The following is a 25,064-nucleotide window of genomic DNA, read 5'->3' as shown; positions in this document are numbered from 1 at the left end:
TTGTTCAATTGTAAATCTGCTCCTCTGAGTCTGTGCGAGGACCTAAGAACAATGTTTCTGCATACTGAACATGTTCATTAGGCCTGATGTTTTATTTCATTATTTCTGTCTGTGTCTGCTACTTGAAAATAATGAAACTGTTGTTTGTTTCACGCCAGGTTATTAAAGACCCGCCTCCTCAAAGACCTCCTCCTCCACCACCTGTTAGTACAATAAATATCATACTTTCTCTGATTTCTCTGATTTATTTATGCCTTTGTGTTAATTATGTGGTGATTTTGTAGTATTTACTGTATGTTTACTTATGGAATATGGATTGAAAAGGAATGTTAACGCTCTCATTTTCAAGCAACCAGAAGAGAGTCCACTTCCCAAGAAGAAATGGCCAACCGTGGATGCTTCGTATTATGGAGGAAGAGGAGCCGGAGGTATCAAACGCATGGAGGTAAAAACAAACGAAACAAAAAATGAAACCACACACTCTTTGACTCATTTATACATTCAGGGCAAGGTGTACATACATCAGGTAGAGGTGCAGCACAAACTATAACTTGATGCAGCTTGATGAAAACGCGCTCGTACACTCTCAGAAAATAAAGTATATTATATTGTATCTTTAGGGGTACAATGGCTTGTCACGGGGACAGTACCCACTAAGGTACTTGTTTGTACCCTTTGTATACCACTTAGGAAAATATAGGTACCTTTTTGGCCCTAAAAAAGGTACCTTGAGGTCCAATAATGAACCCTAAGGGGTGCATTAGTATAGATTGTATCATGCACTGCAAAAAATGGCCTTTCAAAAATACGAAATAAAAGATTAAAACAAAGCATATTTGCTTGAATCAGGTGAAAAAAATCTGCCAATGGAACTAGTCAAATTTGACTTGGTAAGATTTCTTAAAGTAAGATGAAAAATCTAACCTGTTTTTAGATGAAGTAATTCCAAAATAAGATTGGGGAACTTATTATGCAAGATCTGATTAACTCAAAATAGTTCTTATAACAAGATCGTACTTCTTACATTTAGCCATTTTTTGGGGGCCTTTTTCACCTTTATTGGATAGGACAGTGTAGAGACAGGAAATGAGCAGGAGAAATTGGGAAATGACCTCAGGTCAGAATCAAACCTGGGTCTCTGGATTTATGGTATGGCACCTTATCCACCTGAGCCACGGCAATGCATTTTGGGGGCACTAGATTCAAAGATTTCAGTAAAGTTCATTTATTCCCAAAACAAGCATACGGTACTTTGTTTTTTTTTTCTTGAAACAAGATGAACCGCATTTAACAAATGTCCAAAATGTACTTACTTGTTTTTAAAAAAAAAACTTGTTTTATTTTCAAAGGTGCTCCAAATAAGACTTTTTCAAGACATTTTGTCTATACAAGAGTTTCAAGATGGACTGTCTAAAAACTAGCCTTTCTAGCTAAATTAGGTTTTGCTTGTTGGGCAATTATGTCTTATAATAAGGGTGGCTAGATGTTTTGACTTGAAAATAGACAAATAAACTTCCTAAGATTTTTATTTTTTGCAGTGTGGGGTACAGAAATGGACTCCTACTGTACCCCTATTTCTAACACTGTTGCGTGTCTGAAATTAAGGTTCAATTTACAAAGGCTTAGCTCTTCATGCAAAATGCACCTGGGTTTAAAATGTGTGTGAAGTGTGAAGTTGGTTAACATTTAACGTAGCTGTCATAAAGCTCAGGAATAAAGACGAACTGCACTTTCAGTAATGAAGAGGATCAGTTAATAAATGAAGCTGTCATGAAATAAAGACTCTTGGGTCAGAACACGTAAACAGTATTAATGTCTCATGGCTGATATGCCTTTTGGTTTCTAATTAGTTTTCAAGAAAAGATGTATAAAAATGAGAAATTAAACTATATGAACTGTATTTTATTTAACTGTTGTGTTCTGTATCGTTTGGAAAATTAGCATTGTCACAAAGGTTCTATTTAATGTGTTGAATTTCTTCAATATGAGGAAAACTGTTGCAGGTATGTGTGTATTCCTGATGTGTATTATGAGAAGGGATGTCACATCTATGTGACAAAAATCCCAAATAACAAACAGTAGTAAAAGATGTAGTCTCATAAACAGTTCTTTCACCAAAATAATCTGAAAATCATCTCAGATTATTATATGACCATCACTACTTGCCCAAAGTTTAGTACATTAAACTGAATTTTCTCACACTTTATTTGCACCAACTTCATACTTTTTGAGCAATGTTCTCTCAAATACAGGCTTAGCGGTTAGCACTGTCACCTCACAGCAAGAAGGTTCCGGGTTTGAGCCTAGTGGCCTTTCTGTGTAGAGTTTGCATGTTCTCCCCGTGTCTGCGTGGGTTTCCTCCGGGTGCTCCGATTTCCCCCACAGTCCAAAGACATGCGGATAGGTTAAGATGGGGTAGCCATGGCATGAAGGTTAGGCTGAAGTGTCCTTGAGCGAGGCACCTAACCCACAACTGCTCCCCGGGCGCTGTAGCATAGCTGCCCACTGCTCTGGGTATGTGTGTGTGCTCAATGCTCACTTGTGTGTGCATGTGTGTGTTCACTGCTTCAGTTGGGTTAAATGCAGAGGAGGAATTTCAATATGTGACAAATAAAGGCTTCTTTTTCTGCTGCTGCTGTGTGCACGGTGCCGAAACTGGGTTTAAGTTCATGCAAGTTTTTTCATGCAGAATGTGACTGAATTATGCTTAAAAAAAGACTCCAATAGCTTTATACCTCGGGCCATCGGAGAGTATATTAAATTCAAGATGGCAATCGTAATTTCTCTTGTCTTAAAGCATTATCGTTTAGCTTTAGTTTTACTCTTGGAGAGTCTCAGACTTCAAGGATATACGCAGAACCTTTATTTTAAAATACATTTCTGAGTGGATAGTATCTCCATTCTTGACTCTTGTATGCTGCATAAATGGGAATAAAAAATATATATATTTTTGAGAGTTAAAAATCGACTGCAACACTTGCTGTGACATGCAGCCTAGTGAGGTATTGGTGCAGAGTGCTAAAAAAGCTGTCATGGAGTACAATTCAGAACATTAGAGTGACACTTTGTGTTTTTGTCAAACATTGGAGCTTTGTATTCATTCTGAAGGTTTATTGTTATTAATATTGAATAAAAAGTAACTTGGATATATCATTGTTAATTATCATTCAAATTTTAGGTAAATTATTTTAATTTGCATCTTATAAGGATTTTATAAGGGAAATACGGATTTTGGAGGTTGGTTATACAGGTTTGATTGACCAAAGGTTGACATGTATGTAAATTTCTGAGTGTATAGTAGCTCCATCCTTGACTCTTGTATGCTGTATAAATGGGAATAAAAAAAAATATTTTTGAGAGTTAAAATCGACTGCAAAGTTGGCATTCGAGCTGCGCCGCTGAGCCAGCCAGCCCTGAGTGCGTGATGTCACAGCGGGAACCGGTTTTAAGGCCGAGGCCTTTTACAGCTATAGACCAAAGTCTCATCTCATCTCATTATCTCTAGCCGCTTTATCCTTCTACAGGGTCGCAGGCAAGCTGGAGCCTATCCCAGCTGACTACGGGCGAAAGGCGGGGTACACCCTGGACAAGTCGCCAGGTCATCACAGGGCTGACACATAGACACAGACAACCATTCACACTCACATTCACACCTACGGTCAATTTAGAGTCACCAGTTAACCTAACCTGCATGTCTTTGGACTGTGGGGGAAACCGGAGCACCCGGAGGAAACCCACGCGGACACGGGGAGAACATGCAAACTCCGCACAGAAAGGCCCTCGCCGGCCCCGGGGCTCGAACCCAGGACCTTCTTGCTGTGAGGCGACAGCGCTAACCACTACACCACCGTGCCGCCTAGACCAAAGTCATATAAATAAAAATTTTCGGTGAAAGTAAGAAATACCATCACGACTTGCTCAACTAAGACTGATTTGACTTCACTGATTGTGGGTTGACTCTCATTAAAACAGGATAGATGTTCTAATTTATGCAGCATACATGTACATGCATGCATTTTCACTGATAAAACATAAAAGGCTAATTAAATAATCAGATGAACTGAGACTCACATTCTGAAGCAAATTAAATCATCTTATACCGGTAACTTAAATACACAATACAAGTTACATGTATTAATCTAAATGCAGGTAAACAACAAGTGTTGTTGTTTTTGTTGTTTTGTATCCAAATGAGAGTCGCAGCTTACCCGTCTGTATTATTGCTTCTTGAAGGCCGATTGTTTTGAAACAATCTGACTTTCAGTTGTTCGTTCAGTTCTCCGTTCATTCACTTCTTCCTCAGCTTGCTGCTGAGGCAAGCATATCGAGCGGGGAAATCAGATGGCTGGTCCACTCATTCTCCATTTTCTCCATACTGAGTACTCCGCTATTACTGCTCGGCTCAGGCAATTACTAAAACCCGGGATAGGACAGGATGTCACTAGTTTTAGCAACAACCGCGGGGAGGTCACTGCCCAAGCGATAATATAATATGTCACGTCCCATCCCGTTCCATTCCATCCCGGGTTTTAGCAACAACCCTCGGCTCACACTCTGGGAGAACTGGTGAAACTGAACTTACTTTCCGTTTCTTTTTTTTTAATAAATCTTATTAGATTTTTCGTCCACATCTAACAATATCTCACACATACATTGTATGAAAATAGAGAGAATCTTATTAGAAAAGACAGTTGGTTGTCCTACACAAGGTATGATGAGAGCAACAACGAACTTAGCCTAAGCCAGAACGGCTTCTATGAACTATAATTAACCCTTCACCCTTCCCACCCACCGTAAACATTCAAACCGTTATTACGTACATGTAAATAAAAAAAAGGTGGGGGGGAGTAAATAAATAAATAAAACAGGACAAAAAAGGTGGGGGATATAGTTACTTTCTGGGTGGATAGTAGTTCTGTTCAAATATTCCAAAAAGGGTTGCCAGGTTTTGTAAAAAGCATCATCAGAACCTGCCAGTGAAAGTCTAATCTACTCAAGTTTAATATGAGTTAGGACCTCTCTAAGCCAGCTATTGTGTGAAGGTGGAAGAACGTTTCCATTTAAACAAAATAAGGCGTCTAGCCAATAGGGCTGTAAAGGCCAGTACCCAACGTTTGGACACAGGGAAATTCGGTGACGAGAGTGGAGGAGAGCCAAACAAGGCTGTGCAGGGCTCAGGGTTAAGATCCACATCAAGCACTGTTGCAAGTGTGTCAAATATATGGTGCCAAAAGCCAGTGAGGTTCAAGCAGGACCAAAACATGTGGGTAAGATTAGCAGGTGACTGCTTGCATCTATTACAACTGTCACTGGTGCCTGGGTGAATCTTTGCCAGTCGGGCGTTTGTGTAGTGCACTCTAAAAAGAACTTTACATTGTAATAAGCTGTGCCTGGCACATACAGTATAGAGGACATATGAACTAGGTTGAGGATTTGATTCCATTGATTGTCCGAGATTGGAGCTCCTATCTCCTGCTCCCAGGTCTGCTTCAGTCGAGTTTTTTGGACAGGGTTAAGGGAGCCAATGGAATTGTAAATCACAGAGATGGAGCGCTTTTGTGCAGGATCGAGGGTGAGCAAAGAATTGATCAGAGACCCGGGTGGGTGGTTGGGGAAGTGAGGATAGGAGGTTTGGACAAAGTGCCTGGCTTGGAGAAAACGAAAAAAGTGAGAGTAAGGTAATTCAAATCTGACTGCGAGCTCTGTAAAATCAGTAAATACATTTTCTTTGTACAGGTCTTTGACATGTAATAAACCTTTGTTTCACCAGATGGTAAAAATACGGCCTGATAAGGAGGGTGGGAATAGATGTTTTTTAACAACTGGGGCTAAAGTTGGAAGCTCGTTCAAGCCATAATGTTTACGAAATTGATTCCAAATTTTCAGCGAGTTGGTAACAACAGGGTTCTGCAAGATGTTATAAATCTTGAGCCGTGTGGTAAGGAGGGACTGTAAAGAAAACTTTGAGGACCGTAATTCTATCAGCGCCCATAAGGGGCCTATGTCGGCTCCTCTATCAAGCCAGCGACTAATTTTATTAATGTTGCATGCCCAATAGTATTGAATAAGATTGGGTAGTGCAAGACTGCCCTGCTTTTTGGGAAGTTGTAAAACAGCTTTACTAATACAGGGTGGCTTATTCAACCATAGAAACGACGATATTGTCTGGTCTAGCTGTTGAAAGACAGACTGTCTAATAAAAATCGGAATATGTTGGAACAAATAGAGAAATTTGGGGAGAATCATCATCTTAACCAGGTTAACTCTGCCGGTTAGGGAGAAAGGGAGGGAGGACCAACGAGTCAAATCTAGCTTACACTTATCAATGAGAGGGCAAAAATTTTTATTGAAAAGGTCTTCGAAAGAAGCAGTTACAAATATGCCAAGATATCGAAACCCCTCTGAAACAACTTTAAATGGGAAAGAGGATGGTGGTATCCTCCTAGACAGCTCGTTGATAGGAAGAAGTTCACTTTTATTAAAATTAAATTTATAACCAGAGTATCTGCCAAACTGGGTTAGAATGTCTTAGATAGCGGGGATGGACAAGGCCGGGTTTGACACATATAATAGCAGGTCATCGGCGTAAAGGGACAGCTTGTAGGTGACATCATTCCTGGTGATGCCCTCAACTCCCCCCGAAGCCAGATGGCCAGTGGCTCGATAGCTAGAGCAAATAGGAGGGGGGAGAGGGGGCATCCCTGTCTGGTACCCCGACAGAGGGCGAAAGGGGGCGACTTCAATCCATTCGTAAGGATATGGGCAGTTGGAGAGTCATATAGCAGTCTAATCCATGCAGTAAAATCAGAGCTGAAACCAAATTTAAACAGGACGTAGTACAGATACTCCCACTCAACCCTGTCGAATGCTTTCTCGGCGTCTAAGGAAATTACCACCTCAGGTGTAGCAGGATTGGGGGAGCCGATAATATTGAAAAGTCTCCTGGTATTGGGTGATGAGCTCCTTCCGGACATGAACCCAGTCTGGTCCTTGGAAATTAGGGTAGGTAGGGCTTGTTGCAAACAAGTGGCTAGGACCTTGGCCAGAATCTTTTGGTCCACATTTAAAAGTGAGATGGGTCTGTAGTTGCTGCATTCAAGCGGGTCCTTATCTTTTTTTAATAAGAGAGAGATGTTGGCTTCTGATAGAGTTGGAGGCAATCTGCCGCTATTAAAGGATTCGTTGTAGACATTAACCAAATGTGGGGCTATTAGGTTTGAATATGCTTTGTAAAATTCTACTACAAACCCGTCTGGGCCAGGGGATTTGCCATTCTGTAGCTGCCCGATCGCCTCCTGTACTTCTGCTACTGCGATTGGGGCGCCTAACTTATCAGCCAGATTGCCATCAACTTTAGGATACAAAAGCATCTCCAGGGGATTGTGGTCCTTCCAGGTTTCAGATAAATACTCTGAGGTGTACAAGTCAGAATAGAAATTCAAAAATGAATTATTTACCAATTTGGGGTCAGTGACCACTAATCCAGATGGCAATTTTATCCTAGGGATCAGTCTGAAGAGAGCTGGGGTTCTAGCTTGATGGGCAAAGAGTTTGCCCACCTTATCTCCCATTTCTAAATAACGTTGCTTTGTTTTTAACAATTTTGTTTCAACCTTGGATGTTGACAAAAGGTCAAACTCAGCCTGAAATTTAAGATGTTGGTCATAAAGAGAGGGATTAGGGGCAGCGGCATACTGTGTGTCGATAATGGCTAGTTGATCTGAGAGCCAGACCATCCTTTCTGTGTCTGCTTTTTTCCGCTGAGAGGCAAACAAGATCGCCTGTCCCCTCAAATATGCTTTACACGCCTCCCAAAGAGTGCTTCTTGTGATGTCAGGGGTGTCATTCGTCTGAAAAAAATTAGCTATTTCCTCCTGAAAGAATTTCTTAAAACGTGGGTTGTTCAGTAAAAAGTGGGAAAGTTTCCACTGTGTGTGTGGAGGACTATGGTTTGGGAAGTTTATGACAACAGATGTAGGAGCATGGTCTGAGATCACTATACTGTGATACTCGCTAGAGTTAACCCAGTGTAATAACCTATTATCAACAAGAAAAAAATCAGTTCTCGAATATGTACGATGGACATGGGAGAAAAATGAAAAGGCTTTGGTGGATAGGTTAAAAGATCTCGAAGGATCACATAGGCCAAGCTGGTTTATAAAAGATTTCAATGTAGTAGCAGAACTGGACAGAGCAAGGGGACTAGCGGAGGACCTATCTAGAACCGGATCCTGAATAAGCTTGAAATCGCCACCTATAATCGGGTAATGGCTGTCCATGTCCGGGAGGGAGGAGAAAAGACGAGTAATAAATTTGTCATCATCCCACACAGGGGCATAGACACTCACTAAAATAACTGGGATGTCAAACGGCTTACCTGAGACAGCCACAAAGCAGCCATTGGGATCTTCAAAAGATTTTGATGGTTCAAATGCTACACTCAAAAAAATAACTTGCTCAGTGAACGTAATAAAATTATGGAAAGTATTTCCACCCAAGTAAAATGTGTCAACTTAGCCAGAAACAATTTTGTTGAGTGACCTAAATGTCAACCATTACATGTTAGACTTAGGTTCATGTAACAGACACCCATGTTGGTTTTTTTGAGTGTATGTTATTACTTATAATGATGGCCGCCCCTCTTGCCCTCGTAGAAAATTTGGAATGAAAAACGTGACTCATCCAAGATCTTTTAATACGTGAAATCTCAGAGGATTTAAGGTGAGTTTCTTGAAGGAAATAAATATCCCCCTTGAGCTGTCCCAAGTGTGAGATCACTTTGCCCCTCTTGATTATTCCATTGACCCCCCTAACGTTCCATGACATGAACCTGCAGCCATGATTTTGAGGTGTATTTGTATTGTGCATTACTCACCCTTTATTAAATGATGATGTATGGTGTTGATGCCCTTGAAGGGGGGGGGGAGAAAAAGAAAGGAAAAAAACACAACAAAAACCTCTATAAACACATTCAAAACCCCTATATAGCTTCCAGTTTCTTTCTACTCACTGATCCCCATGGCTTCACCACTCCCGCAGGATTAAATGTAGCCCATGTAGTACAGACAGTCAACATTAACAGAAATAAGTTTCAGTGCCTCCCATATTATAAGGCCAAAACCCAATTTACTCACACGTGGGCATAATCGTTGCAGAAAAGAAAAAATAAGATCATTATGAGAACAAATGAACAAAAAACAACCCATGACTGTGCGAGTTTTCCTATTGTTCCACCTCTTCAAAATAGTAGGGGACGATATGACCCAGGGGAAAACGAAAAACAAGACTAGAGAGGTTACATCTTCATATAACAAAAGAGAAGGGGAAACCACACACATTTATCCGGATTCAAACTGTAATATACTGGACATTCAGATATTACCCCAATGGAAAATAAAAAGTATAATCACTGATTAATAATTATGGCATGGCTAACTAAAACAAACAAAGGTAAACTCCATACTCAGCGTCAGTTTAGCAGGCCCAGGTGAAGATTTGCAAATACTGAAAAAGTCCCAGTGTTCAAAAAAAAGCATCGTACGGCACTAGTAAGAGATCACAGTCACTATGTGTTTAATATTATCGTGTCAAGACACTCTTACCGGCTGGGCAAGTCTTCCCGAAGCCCATGCCAGTAGTGGTATTAACGTTAGTCGTTAATAAATTAGTCCGTACATCGGTTGCGGAGCTGGGCCACTAAAGTAAACTCAAGAGGCGGGCATGGACTCCGCGAAGGCAGCGGCTTCTTCAGTTGAGGAGAAACGCTTCTTAGTGCCATCTTTCTTGGTGATTTGGAGCTTTGCTGGGTAAAGCAGGGCCGTCCGGAGGCCCAGGTTGTACGGCTTGGCCATGACATCGCGGTAAACCACACGTTGCTCTAGGAAGTCGGGGCAGTAATCCTCGTAGATGCAGACCGGCGAGTCGCGGTATTTCAGGTCGTTCCTACGTTTGCGAGCCTCCCGGACTATTAGCTCCTTGGTCTGGTGCCGGTGAAGGCACACAATCACGGGTCTGGGCCTGTCTCCCTGTCGCGGCTTTGCAGCTAGGGAGCGGTGGGCCCGGTCTAGTTCCGGTGGGGTTTGCAGCACCTGATCCCCGAATATCTCCATCAGGTCATCCGAGAAGAAGGTCGTGGGTCGTGGACCTTCTATGGACTCAGGTAAGCCGACAATCCTGATGTTGTTACGTCGGCTTCGCCCCTCCAAATAGATGTTTTTGTTTTTAAGCTTAGCGCAGGCCTCTGATAAGGTAGAGCATGATGCTTCAAGGGCTAGGATGTGTTCATCAATTAAATTGGCGTTGGACTCCAGACTCGCAATTCTTTCACCAAAGTCAGTCACTGTGGCCTGCACCGTATCAAGTTTAGCCTCAAGAGAGGTAAACGCCGACCTGAGCTCAGCAGACAGTGCCGCCGATATAGACTGGCGGTGCTTCTCCAGCAAGCTAGTCAGAGCAGACATGCTAATCTGATTAGCCATGGCGAGTGAGTCGTCACTCGCGGTTTCTCTTTCTTTAGCCAGCCTGGTTCCGGAGGCCATGAAGCGTAGAGAATATTACTCACTCTTACAAGGAATTCGGGTCAGGTTTGGGATATGAAAAGTTATGTTTTTTTAGGTCAGCGCGGGAGAGCGCGATACGTGCGTCTACTCGATTCCCCTCTCCACCGGAAGTCCTCTACTTTCCGTTTCTCGTAGTTTTCGTTTCCTTTAATTGTTGATATTGCATCCTCTTTCAATACGGGCTTATAGCCAACACTCCTCAACAGATTAGAGGTCTTGTACGAGTCATCAGTAAAATGTTCAGAGCAGAGGAGAAATTACTTCGTAGGTGCCCAATGTGCCTGTGAACTTCTCAAAAACAAAAACACATCTTCCCAAAAACACATCTACATGGCATGGTGATAAATTAGCTCAAAATGGAGGATTGAAGTTGCGGTCAGCTCTGTGTTTTAGTGTAGCAAAAATGGCGATGAGACCGATAGCCTTCCCACGGTGACATCACAGATGTCAAGGTCATTCACTCAGACCGCTATCTATATGAATAATTTTAACTGTAAAAATTACTATATTAGATTTATTGGTAACGCTTAAAACTATTCCTGTGCCATTCCTGAGGTCTCAACGCATTTATAAACAAAAAGTGAGGCCATAGTTCTGCGTACCTCCTTTAAACTTGAACCTGAATGGGTTGGAACCTTGAATAAGATATACAATGTTCTATATGAGTCAAGAATCCATGAAATTGTGGCTCAATTTCTGACACGATAATGGGCTTCTCTTATAATTTAGATCAGCAGACTTAAGGGTTAAAAAAAAAATAGTGAGTAAGCGTTTTTTTAAACACATTCTTATGATTTGATCCATATAAAAGAACCAGAGACCTGAAGTTTTCAACAGAAGTCTTTTTAGATCTAGGACACCTTGACTGATGCCTTTAAGATGACAGGCTCCTGCCAGTTCGACCTCTGCCACATCCCATTCTCTTAACTTATGTTGATGATAAAAGATCAAGATCTGCTGTGCTAGCTTAATGAATTCATCTCGCAGACGCCCATCTTGTCAGTCTCTGTTGTTCAGCCATAATGCTCTCCTCACTGCTGTCTCTTTCTCAAAAGGAAGTGGCATTTTAAGAGGTGCTTGCCATGCTCTGCTACTCTTTCTCCATAGCCCCATGAAGAGGTGGCGTCTCTATGATTTCCCTCTAAAAGCTTAGGAAACTTTTCCCAGGAGTCTGCGAGAGCGAGCGCCAGACTTATGGCGTCCCGAGTACCACCACTTTTTCTGTTCCTTTAATGCACAAAGCTTTTATTCATCTCGACAACCCCATCTCCATTTCTGAAACACTTCTGTGGACCTGGGGAGACGTGTGCCTAAGATCAACCTGTTTTCTTTCTTTATATGTAAAGCAGCTAGGGAGACCTGTGGCATGGGGAATATTTTATTCATTGAGAGAGATTCTTTCATTTTTTTTTCCTTGAAACTCTTCAAGATATCCAGAGGTGATGCTCAAAAGCTGTTTCATACTGTACTGGCTTAACCAACTGTGTGGCCCATTAATTTAAACTCATACCCTGTTTGTATGATGGAGGATTTACCACAGTGACAGATGTGAAGCATTAAAGCATTAAAGACATTTAACATTTATCAAAATATTATTTTTGTGGAAGAGGTGAATTAGTCTTTAAATAAGATAACCAAGACCATCGGTTGAATTTCCAGGTTCGGTGGGGAGAGAAGGGCTCAACAGAGGAAGGGGCGAGACTGGAGAAAGCCAAGAATGCAGTGATTTCAGTACCAGAAGAGGTGGAAGAGCCGATGATCTCAAAGCCCAAACCATCTGCACCTGCTTACCATCAACCTGAAACTAAATGGTACACTCCAATCAAGGTGAGTTGATCATATACACAACACTGCTTTTAATTCGTATATATATCATACACAATTCCATTTTATAACATATTTACAAAAGTCTGAGACAGTATTTTCATTTTATTTCTTTTATTTCATCAAGATACTGAATCAGGCTTTCATTTTACTATATCTAAATATTCTGGGTTTCTATAATTTGGGGATCGACCAAGGAAGACACAGACATTGCTAAACATCAGTGGAGAGATATACAAGTAAGGGATAATGTACAGAGAGTTGGTCATTATTGCAGAATAAACCCTCATAGGGTGACACATGATCCCAGTGTGAAATGGAAGTCCCATAAACTTTTCTGTATTTTACTATTCAGTGTTACAAGTATATACATTCATCGGCCACTTTAACAGGAACTTGATCTTGAGTCTAAGATTCCTGTTCTTGGCTGCAGGACTGGGACCCAATGTGGTCTTCTGCTGTTGTATGCTGAGATGCTTTTCTGCTTACCACGGTTGTAAAGAGTTGCTATAAGTTACTATATCCTTCCTGGTGGCTCGAACCAACTGGCCACTTTCCTCTGACCTCTCTTATCAACAAGGCGTTTGTTTCCACCCACAGAACTGTCGCTCACTCACTCGATGTTTTTTGTTTTTCACACCAATATGTGTAAACTCTAGAGACTGTTGTGTGTGAAAACCCCAGGAGATCAGCACTTTCTGAAATACTCAAACCAGTCCATCTGGCTCAAACCGACACCCATGCCACAGTGAAAGTCACACTTTGAGATCACAATTTTTCCCACTGTGATGTTTGAACATTGTGAACATTAACTGAAGTTCTTGATTCGTAGCTGCATGATTTTATGCGTCGTTCTGCTGTCAAGGGATCGGCTGATTGGATAACGGCATAAAACAGCACGCGGATGGGTGTTCCTAATATAGTGGCCAAGTGCTTTTAAGCTGTGCATTTAAAAACAACATTGCAGCAGTTACTTGTTTGATCCAGATAATATATCATGGTCATGAAAAATGCCCGTGATCATGGAAAGTCTGTGTAAAGAAAAGAGAGCATTTAGTTGTGTCGGATGTTTTTATGACATGGTAGCCTGCTTGTGCACTGTAGAGTCCTAATTAGATCCTAATAATATTTACAAACGTAAAATAATAATAAATCTGAGCCATAACAATGTCTAAATGTACCAAATATTGAAGCATTTTGTAAAACTATTAATAAATCGAAATGTCATGTCTTAAACTATTTTTAAATACAGTTGATTATAATCAGTTATCACCTCACTGTTGTCTTGGTTGCAGTATTAACATTAGCTTTTATAATTATTGCCAGGTCTTGAACCATTACCTGAACCATTTCATATTATGATCTTCTTTGTAATATATTTTATTATTAATATTGTTTACAGTACATCATTACACTATTTTAGTAACGAGTTATTAAATTCATTAATTTAAACAATAATATTTTTTCTTGCTGTAGAAATATTACTTGGGAACTGTAAATACTTCAGTGCTTCATACTGAGTTTTTTTTTTTAAACACAGGGTCGTCTGGATGCACTATGGGCTCTACTGCGGAGACAGTATGATCGGGTTTCTCTTATGCGACCCAGTGCTGCAGATAAGGTAGGCCACAGAAACTGAGTAAGCCTAGTAACCATTGCTTACACCAACAAACCTGCATACAGAAGTCATGATGTTAGTGATAAAACTGGAACAGGACCATAAATGTGCAGGCTGATATTCATAAATAAATCAAAGGGCAGGAAAACGAATTTCTGCATGTAGATGTATGCGTGTGCGCGTGCACGTGTCTGTGTGCGTGCGTGCATGTGTGTGTGTGTGTGTGCGTGCTGCACCACACAACAGCTGCAAACACTCAGAGCAGGATGACATTCACACCCAAATACGGTAAACCGCTGCAGGGTTTTCTTCCTCTTGCACTGCACATACCAGTGCAACAAAAAACACAGGCACAAATACTCTCCTGTGTAAAATTGCTTTCAGAAGCTTATTTGGATAACAATTATAGATATATTTAAGAGCTGAGATTCTTTATACTTCATATAGGATAGCTCATTAATTAGGGAACTCTCAATACAACGTCTAAGTGCCTTGGTGAATACGCAATAGCTTAACCATCTGCCTGTTTTAGCCACACAACATCCTTTAGGAAGGGGCAGTTTACTTTATATATATATATATATATATATAAAGACGCAAAATGGTGGGAAATGTCAACTCTGTTATTGTCAGTTCTGTTAATGGATTGTCCATATATATATATATATATATATATATATATATATATATATATATGGACAATCCATTAACAGAATTAACAATAACAGAGTTGACATTTCCCACCATTTTGTGTCTTGACTGCACATGCAAACCTTAAACTAGCCACCACATGGCATGTATAAAAACAGAATTTTATGGATTTTAATCATATTATTGTTTTTTTTTTAAATGAGTGAGAGATCCACTCCAATATCACAACAACAGAGTTGACTCTTCTCTAATGAATCCGCTGTTGGTGTATCCTCAACATTTTGTTCAAATTAATGAGAGAAGAAACAGAACATACCTCACTGCCTTTCTGAAGTTTCCCGCCAGAGGAAGTGTCATCACTCAGTGCAGGTGTCATGTGTATTATTAAAAGCCCTTGTGGATTTTATGCCGTTTTATAACAGAGTTAACAGAGTTGACAAGAACACTGGGACAGATAAAAGATGTTTCTTTTTATTACTGAAAATTTCACATAATACAGAGAATAGACTTTCTGTGCAATTAATTTTAAAACAGTTAATAGAGTAAACACCAAAAACCACATTGATAGTCTGAATCACTTCATATTTATTCGAGTTGAAAATATGAATCAGGAGTCAAAGACAGCGAATAATGTGGGGGGAGGGGTGGGAGTCATTTAGTTAATCCAATTATGGATAAATTGGGTCTAAAATGTGCATCAAGCATTGCTATTGGTGAAAGTTTGTCACAATTTGCATTATTGTTCAAAACTGATTCAGTAAAGATTTCTTTTGTGGAAAATAACAAAAGGTTTATCTCGGAGACGTAAAATGTAACCTGAATTATAGAATATATAATGTGTGCGTATGATGAAGTGAGGGAAAAATAATACTGTTAGCAACAGCTCTGCTGCATGAAGTCCTGCTCTTAAAAAAAAACCCAGACAAACCTTTCTGGTGTGCTCATATTTAAATTGTTTTGTTATAAAAAAAAAACACATTCGTAATTATAAATATATAAACTATTTGTGCAGAAATGTTTTTGGAAGTATCCAATAAACCATTAAAGAACCCTTTTTTTGGAAACTAACAACCATTTTTTAAGATGATGAATGAAGAACCCTTATTTAGCCAATCAACCTTAAAAAAAGTTTTTTGGAAGCTAGACACCCTTGCTTATCTAATGAACCTGTACTGAGCCTTTTTTTGGAAACTAAGTATCCTCCGTTGTCCAGTGAAACCTTGAAGAACCCATTTTTGAAAGTTAAGATCCCTTAATTATCTCGTGAATCTTTAATGAACCCCTTTTTTGGATGTTTGGTACCCTTTATTATCTACCCATTAAAGAGCCCTTTTTAGAAGCTAAAAACTCTTATATAAGTATAAGAGTATAAGATTCCTATCTATCTTTGTTGTTTCCTTTGTTCAGTTCTGTTTTTGTTTGGTAAAAAATGAGTGGTTTCTCCATTTTCTTTTTTTTTTTTTGGCAGGTTCCTGTCATTGAACTTGACACAAAGTGAAATGAATCATTTCTGGATTCAAATTCCTCTTTGCATTCCCACGAGCTGCTGGACTGTCATACACTGTAAACCCGAATAAGTTGAGTTTACTTAAAAAATTGAGGAAAGTGGTTGCCTTAAAAAAAATAAGTAATTATTAATGATTGAATTGAGTACCTTAAACTTACAATCTTCTGGTAAGTTTAAGGTACTCAATTCAATCATTAATAATTACTTATTTTTTTTAAGGCAACCACTTTCCTCAATTTTTTTAAGTAAACTCAACTTATTCGGGTTTACAGTGTAGTTTATGCCAAGAGTTAAAACCTTGCACTTGAATACAATTGCGTTTAGTGTGTGTATTAAAAAGAACAAATACTACAAAAATATTGTGCAATCAGAAATCGCTGGAGTAGAAAAGAGTATCTGCAAAAGCAGAACGGGCACATTATTAAAACAAAAGTCCCCCACACAGCTAGAGTTTGAGCCACTCTTCATGACCTTTCTCTAAACAAAACCCTAAAAACTCAACAACTCCAAACAAGCCCAACCCTGGGGAGCGTTCAGAGTCATTGGAAAACTCTAAGCAGGTCCCTGGCACGCTTTCCGAGGCCATAGTTTGAGCTCACTGACTTTAAAGTACTTCATCAGGTGCACTGTGCCTAGGCGAGTGTTATCAAAGCTCGAGAAATCTCCTGCCTGAGGAGAGAGATTGGAGGCTTTGATGGCCGACAGGAACCCTCTGGGGTCATGAATTTTTCAGTGTTGGATCGCCGGGTTACAAGGACTCATACAGGTGTAAGGAAGCAGGTTGTCGTGGACATCTGTTCAGCTCTTGGACCCTGGGGTCCCTCCGACTATTCCCCTGTTTGTCACTCAACCCCCACTCCATATCACACACACACACACACACACTGCCTGTAGCCAGACTGCAGGATTCTCAGCAGCTGTAGATTTTATAAGCAGTCCAAGTACTTACTGGTCTCCCATTCTACCGCCTGAGGGGCTCCAACACCAAAGGTAGAGCGGGAGATGGACACAGCTGCACTGCTGCACTTGCCCCGGGCACAAATAAAGAGATCTAATGCACTTTGACTGTGTTGTTGGGGAGATCTGGGAGCCAGGGAGGCACTTCAGAGCCAACTTAGCGCCATAACATCTGCCGCTGAGTTTTTCCGGAAAAGAGCGGCCGGGGACAGCAGGTAGGGGAAAGCGTCAGCGCCTTTTGAACGGCTGCCTGGCTTTCTTACCCGCCTCCAATCTGACTGGCTTGCTATTGTTTTACAAAGCAGCAGCCTACAAAAAGCTGCTAACAAGCTCCTTTATAAATGATACATTAACATACATTAACTCTGGCGATCTGTCATGGAAAGGCAAAGTCACCGCACACAAACTGAGAGGAAAGGACTGTTTATTTTAAACTGCACGTGTGAAGACTCATGCTGTTTAATTCCCTATTCATGGGGTATGTAGAAAAAATAAATGATCAAGATTGCACTGAGGATCCATTTCTCTGAATCAGCCCAGTCTAATTCTATGAAGTTTCCAGATCTTGTTGTGGCTTCATATCGTTATTTCTAGTTTCTCCTAATTTGAAGGAAAGCAGTGACTCATTTATCCGTTAAGTCTACAGATATCAGGGGCGTAGCTAGGATTTTTCAAAGTTGGGGTCATACACTGACTGGCAGCCTGAGTACATACCTGCAGGTTTGTAAATGAAAAAATACATTGAATACATTTGAGAAAATAACGCGGTCTTTGCATCATTCTTTCATCTCATGTTGCGAGCTGTTGAGATGTTGGACAATGATTAGGCCAAATCAGCTTTGTCCGGCAGTGTATGGATAGCGGCTCAACATCTTACCCTAGTCAACTGATACAGATCTTTCTATTCTTGTTGTCTTACTGCTCATCGGCCAAAATGTTTTGAAGTAAAAGGTGTCGTGGATGACGAATGGCAAAGATGTCAACGATCTTGTCAATGTCGATCGCTCTGCCATAGTGTATTCTTCCACGTTTTCTCGATGTTGTGTTCCAGAAACGGCACTAAAACTTAGCTTCGAAGCCACAAAATGCAACTTTGATGGAAAAAAATTAATATAATAAATTGCTTACCTCTCTTCACATCGAAAGAAGGAGGAAAGTTTCGCTTGTTTTGACATGGTGAATTATTAACACAAGAGGAAGTACTCATAATTCGCAACTAAAAAGACTGCAGCTACACTGGCAGCTTGACCATGCTTTCTAGTGCGATCGTGTTGCGCTTGCGCAGAACTGGGTTTTTGCGCCCAAACCACAGGAAGTCCATGCAAGGTTATAGAAACCCTAATGAGGCTGAGGTGACAATCTAGTTAAAAAAAAAAAAAGTTAGAAAAATTACAGTGGCTGCTTTTCTAATATTCTTATGCTGCTACTGAAAAAATGTATGGTCCAACAAAGGGGGTGGGGGGTCACGGGCACCCCAGGACCCCCCCAGCTACGCCCCTGGATATTGAGACAGATTGATCATGAGCAGGATTTCCAACAGCAAACAAACAATTTGAACTTTTTGTTCGGTGCGTACATACTTGTATAATGTCAATCTAGTGTCGCCCGTGTAACCCTATTAAAATCATTCTGCGCATAACAAATACCTTATTAGCACACAGGGACATGTAGCTTCCTCACTTGTAATGAGGTGGGTTGCATTGGGGTTTTTTTTAATAGTAGAAATTTTAACGGTGGACAAAGGCAGTCGTGATTCCGCGACTCACGATTTCCAGAGGGCGGGGGTTAAAAAGCAGCCCACTGTGACAGTGTCTTAATTTAACAGCCATTGGTCACAAAAACAGTGTGCCAGGCGCATTTTAATTAAGCAACTGCGAGCGGGCAACAAGATGCATCCCAGCTCTTGAAGAATGCCATTAGAGGAGGGGGTGGATGGGCATTGAAGATGCAATGGTAGCAGCACTGGCATGGGCAAAGAGCATTTTGGCGGAGGAGGGTAGCAGCAAGAGAGGAAAAGCAAGAGATTAAGTCGCTGGGCTGGCAGGCCGAGTCCCTTAGGTCTCAGACACACATGGCCAGATTGAGATTTTAACACACATGGCCAGATTTAGCCGTGGCAGTGTGTGTAAGAGCTTGGATCGGGGCATGAGCGCTCACAGACAATACTGGACTGTTTGTGCTGTGCCCAGACAAGTAAGAGGACTCGGGTCCTAATGAACTAGCCGGAGCAGTATGAACTGAAGCCTGGCAGTTTGAGCGAGGAGCCACTTAATCAGCAGAGTCACACACAGTGGCACTGTGCTGTAAATACAACTCGAGTCAAATACAAGTTGAGGCAAATGCTGTCTCCTTATATCAGCTATATGGTTTAGCATCTTCTTATTATAGAAATGTTTAGTCTTTTATATTATTCTACAATTTTTTATTTTTTTGCAGTGAGGAAATTAATGAAACTGCTCAATTAGATTCTGATTTTCTCCCTGAATTACTGTATTCAGTATTCCATTACAGTCTTTGTTATGCAAATTAATTAGCATTAATTTACCGATTAAATTGGACGACGCACTAGGTATTTACATCAAAATAAACAAAGAAAAGAGAGCGAGACAGCTACATCGGGAAAGATCTAACAACAGAGACTAATAACTGTTTGTAAAAACATAACTGAATATATTACCGGCGTATCATTTCATGACAAACGCTATACTAAATGCCGTGCTGTATTAAATATAATGAACTGACTCAGTGATGAACTGAAAGCACTCTAGTTGTGAAAAAAAAATGCAAATGGTGTTAAGTACCCTAGATCAGAGAGCATGAGATTTCTAATTAACAGGGTAATTGGAATTAAACCAGAGCATCGCAAATAATGAAGTGTTTCGAAAAGGAGCCGACGTTTGCACACACGAAGAGTTAAAGCGGCTGATGGAGCGCAAACACAATTACCAAAGTTTGACTCCTCCATCTTCATCTCTCTTTCTGAATCACCTCCGCTCAGCCTCCTTGGCCTTTTATTGTCTTTAAGTAGCCGGTGTGGAAATGCTATAATGAGGGAATTGTGTTTGGGTGTGTAGGGGGGAAGTTCGACGGAACAATAGGTATGTCCAGCCTCCTCATTAGCGTTATCAGTGGACGCTCCCTAACGCTTCTCACTAACAAGCGGCATGTCGAAGGCTGACACTTTCATTCAGCCGCTTCGGCCCCAGAAGAGAAGTGACAGCTTTAACGGTGGCAGGGGCTTGCAGATTCCAGTGAAATGGCCCCTCGCTCTTTGAACCAGATTAGCTCTACCCCCACCTTTTTTTTTTCCCCCTTATTTGAAATATATTTGAAAATGTGAAATGCAGAAAAGTAGGGCAGATGTCCGGGCGGCTGGTTGTAAATTTGGTAATGTGCTCCGTGTTAAGCTGCAAGCCTCCCCACGCAGTCAGGCCTGCTGGTAACAGGATTAAATGGGGGACCCCAGTGAGCCCATGTCAGTTTTTGGAAATAGGGTTCTGGGAAGAAGGGATTGAGGAAAGTAAATAGAGAATAAGATGGTCTGAGCTACAGGGAAAGAGGATCAAAACTGCAGATATTAACTTCTTAACCACTAACTTCCTCTTGTATTATTTCTTGTCATGGAGTGTTTGTGTTGTGTTTGGATTATTTATAGAGATATGAATATTTTTAATTATTGCTTATTACTCGGGAATATTAAAGGAGATATTTCCTAAGTATGAATTCTGAGAATGTTTGTTTTATTTAATTTTGCTTTTTTTTTTTGGGGGGGGGGGGGGGGGGGATTCCTATTCAGGAATGATTTTGTTTTAATGCAATATTTTATTTCTTAATATTTTATGCTATTATGCTATGTTTATTTTCTTAAATATTTAACTTTTTTTTCCTGATGTATTTTTGATTTGTGATTATTTTTTATGGCTCAATACCCACCGATTTCTCCTGTGCGGTTCTTTTACTCACTCAGATCTGATGTCTGGTTTGATTTTTTTTTTTTTTAAATTGACTATTAACCGCAATAAGACCAGGAATGGTATCATGGTTGCAATTAACTCGCATTATTGTTAATGTCAGATTTTGTGTGTGTGCTGGTTTGTTGCACAGATTTACGTCTCCATGTGTCAGACTTGCACAGAAATCACACAGGGAATCAGTAATGTATTGTAATGCCTTCTGCTCTTCTGTTGTTCATCAGATTAATTTGAATTTTTAATGCGACGAAACAGGAAATATGTTGGTGTCTATAGATATAAAGAACTTTAGCACGCGTTGCTTCAATGCTATATTCACATTATAATGTAAAAGTGAAATCTGCACAATATTAAGGCAGAGCATGTAATGAGCGTTTAACAAGTGAGTGAATAGTTGTAGAAGAAACAACCGTGTTTCCAGTAATGTATTTGAATTTTTATTGAAATATATTGTCATTCAGTGCTTAATATATCATTTAGTAATTAAAAAAAAAACATATTAGGTAATATTGTGAAATTAAAAAGGCATCTCCAAAATGTAAACATTTTTGATATTTTTTTAGAAAGTACAATAGATTTGCCGTACATGAACAGTGAGGTGATTGTGTGACTCTAAAAAATAAAATAAATATTTTTATTGTCGCTTTCAGTTACAACCAGATATGACCAGTAATATTTTTATTTATTTATTTATTTATTTATTTATTTATTTTTACTAATTTCAGTTTGCAGCACATGAACACATCAACACTGTCGACCTTTTCAGTCTCATGTATGGATATTTCAGCAGCTTCAGAATGTGAGCTTGATTTTGCCTGTTACACAGCCGGTGGGGATGATAAAAATCGTTCAAAAAAATCTTTAAAAATAATTTTATTTCCTGAATCTGGATCACATCTTTTCTTAACTAAAGTCTTAGCTCAGATTCAAACCGATATCAAATTCTGGATTATCATCACATTTTCTGGATTAATTATTGAAGCCGTGATAAACGTGTCCTTCATTTCTGATTGAAAATTATCATAGCTTTCTTCCATGCTTAATCCTTGAAGTTGTGTGTATTGTCTGGAGAAAAGTTCCTGCAAACGCAGAATTCCTCCCTGCCCTTCTGGATCACCTACTCATTGAGCTGGAATATTACGATATGGCAGAAAAGAGGCATAAATTTCAATCAATATGGCATTCATCATCATTATGGATGGCTATGATGCTAATGGTAACAGCTTATGATCTAACCTTAATGATGATGTCAGCCTTAATGAGTTATAGGTCATCTTGTCCCATATATCATTACCGAGTGAATGGCTCAGTTTCATGGACTTTCAGGTCTGTTTGGACAAAAGATAGAGATACAAAAGGACATTGTTTTCTCTCCTCTGTTTCACCCCAGTCATCTGAATTTCTATCTGCAAGTCTCAAAAAAATATGAATCCCACTCATTGTGTGCACAGATGCAGATGTGCTCTTGTGGTCTCATTAGTTTTAACCCATCAGATGGCTCCCAGGTTTTTATCGGTGTCTGTCACATAGCAATGCTAAAAATATTTTACAGATATAGTTTTTAGACTGTGATTATGTATCCACTGTCAGAGTGCATGAAATCATTGATGTTTGGAAATTGCTGTTACTTATTTAAATACACATCCAGACACAATGTGAAGTAGAATCTTATTTTCCACCTCTCTGTCTTTTCAAATTAAGACGAGAGAAACTATCCATGACTGACACCGGAACTAATTAAGATGTAAAATGGTGGTCAGCAGGTTTCTGAAGGTTACTCTGTCTATAGTGAAGAAAGCAATAAAGGATGAGGCCACTGATGACATGTGATGCTTTTATTCAGCCTGATGCAAACTACTATTAGTGAAGAAGGAAGTCAGAGGACAGAGATACCTTGCACAGTGTGCGCATGTGGTGTGAGTGTGTGTGTGTATGTGCACTTTCACCTCCCCTTACTGAATGTTAATAATTAGCATCAGATGCGATGTCTATCTCTTGCATTTGAATGGAATGACTATGACTTCACTATATGTACTGGTGGCTGTGAGCGCAATGCTTTGCCATCCATCTATCCATTATCTGTAGCTGCTTATCCTGTGCAGGGTCGCAGGCAAGCTGGAGCCTATCCCAGCTGACTACGGGTGAAAGGCGGGGTACACCCTGGACAAGTCGCCAGGTCATCACAGGGCTGACACATAGACACAGACAACCATTCACACTCACATTCACACCTACGGTCAATTCAGAGCCACCAGTTAACCTAACCTGCATGTCTTTGGACTGTGGGGGAAACCGGAGCACCCGGAGGAAACCCACGCAGACACGGGGAGAACATGCAAACTCCGCACAGAAAGGCCCTCACCGGCCACTGGGCTCGAACCCAGAACCTTCTTGCCGTGAGGCGACAGTGCTCACCACTACACCACTGTGCCACCCGCAATGCTTTGCCATTATGTAGAATTTTTTAATGAAGGGAATCTCGGATATTTATTTTTAAGGGATAAAATATGACTATTCAGTGACTTATGTTCAAATTCAGGGATTTTTATGGATTTTGTTGCTCATTCATGGTAATGAAACATACTGTGAAATTATTACATGATAATGTAACAACAACAACAAAAAAGTTTCCATTGCCACCACTTAACTGTTAGATAAAGTTGAAGACAAAATGAAGCCAATTTAGAACTCATAACTAGACAAATGTTATGAAGGTGTCAGGTTTTATATTTTTATTTAGACTAAGTTCAGGGAAGCTGGTTTACTGGCAGCTGATCAAAGAGGAAGCATCTGCAACCGGTGTGTGGAAAAATATAGAAGCTGAAGACAGCGTTGCTTGAGTTGAGTCACCATTCAGCTTCCGGTTATGCAGTGATGCCGAAATACACGAGGAAATGAAATTCTCACATATATTGCTCCATCAACTCCAACCAACCTGTTTGTGTACACACTGAAAACTAATGTAAATGTTACCATACAGTACCTGTCAAAAGTTTGGACACCCCTACTCATTTATAGGATTTTTGTATTTTGACTATTTTCTAGGGCGGCACGGTGGTGTAGTGGTTAGCACTGTCGCCTCACAGCAAGAAGGTCCGGGTTCAAGCCCCGTGGCCGGCGAGGGCCTTTCTGTGCGGAGTTTGCATGTTCTCCACGTGTCCACGTGGGTTTCCTCCGGGTGCTCCGGTTTCCCCCACAGTCCAAAGACATGCAGGTTAGGTTAACTGGTGACTCTAAATTGACCGTAGGTGTGAATGTGAGTGTGAATGGTTGTTTGTGTCTATGTGTCAGCCCTGTGATGATCTGGTGACTTGTCCAGGGTGTACCCCGCCTCTCACCCATAGTCAGCTGGGATAGGCTCCAGCTTACCTGTGACCCTGCACAGGGTAAGTGGTTACGGATAATGGATGGATGGATGATTGGGATATGCTGATATTATTCAGGTTTTTGGAGCGTTCTTTGGAAATGTACACAGAGCATTTGGAATATGGGTCTCAGTTTGGATTTTTACAGCAGTTTGTGACACACAGCCTCTTGCCTGTTTCCAGTCAGCTCTGTGTGTTGTACACAAACCAACATGGGGGTGTTTTACATTGATCAGAGTATGTACAGCTGCATGTAAACGGGACCATTAGTGGAATATTCACTTTAACCCTGTAAACAGCTCATCTCATCTCATTATCTCTAGCCGCTTTATCCTGTTCTACAGGGTCGCAGGCAAGCTGGAGCCTATCCCAGCTGACTACGGGCGAAAGGCGGGGTACACCCTGGACAAGTCGCCAGGTCATCACAGGGCTGGCACATAAACACAGACAACCATTCACACTCACATTCACACCTACGGTCAATTTAGAGTCACCAGTTAACCTAACCTGCATGTCTTTGGACTGTGGGGGAAACCGGAGCACCCGGAGGAAACCCACGCGGACACGGGGAGAACATGCAAACTCCACACAGAAAGGCCCTCGCCGGCCACG

General features: G+C 40.6%; 1 protein-coding gene across 3 annotated transcripts in view; it reads left to right on the top strand.

Moving 5' to 3' along the window:
- antxr2a (ANTXR cell adhesion molecule 2a) overlaps positions 1-25,064 on the top strand; it is an 89,254-nt gene that overhangs the window by 33,347 nt on the left and 30,843 nt on the right. For all 3 annotated transcript variants that reach the window (XM_060907249.1, XM_060907250.1, XM_060907248.1), the window contains 4 exons: positions 159-203; positions 350-445; positions 12,219-12,386; positions 13,924-14,004. In XM_060907249.1, the coding sequence (XP_060763232.1) occupies positions 159-203; positions 350-445; positions 12,219-12,386; positions 13,924-14,004 (390 nt within the window). The remainder of the gene's footprint in view (positions 1-158; positions 204-349; positions 446-12,218; positions 12,387-13,923; positions 14,005-25,064) is intronic.

This window comes from Neoarius graeffei, chromosome 24, assembly GCF_027579695.1.
Source record: "Neoarius graeffei isolate fNeoGra1 chromosome 24, fNeoGra1.pri, whole genome shotgun sequence".
Lineage (NCBI taxonomy): Eukaryota > Metazoa > Chordata > Actinopteri > Siluriformes > Ariidae > Neoarius > Neoarius graeffei.
The sequence above is the reverse complement of the archived record's forward strand: the minus strand, read 5'-3'. Positions and strand labels throughout refer to the sequence as shown.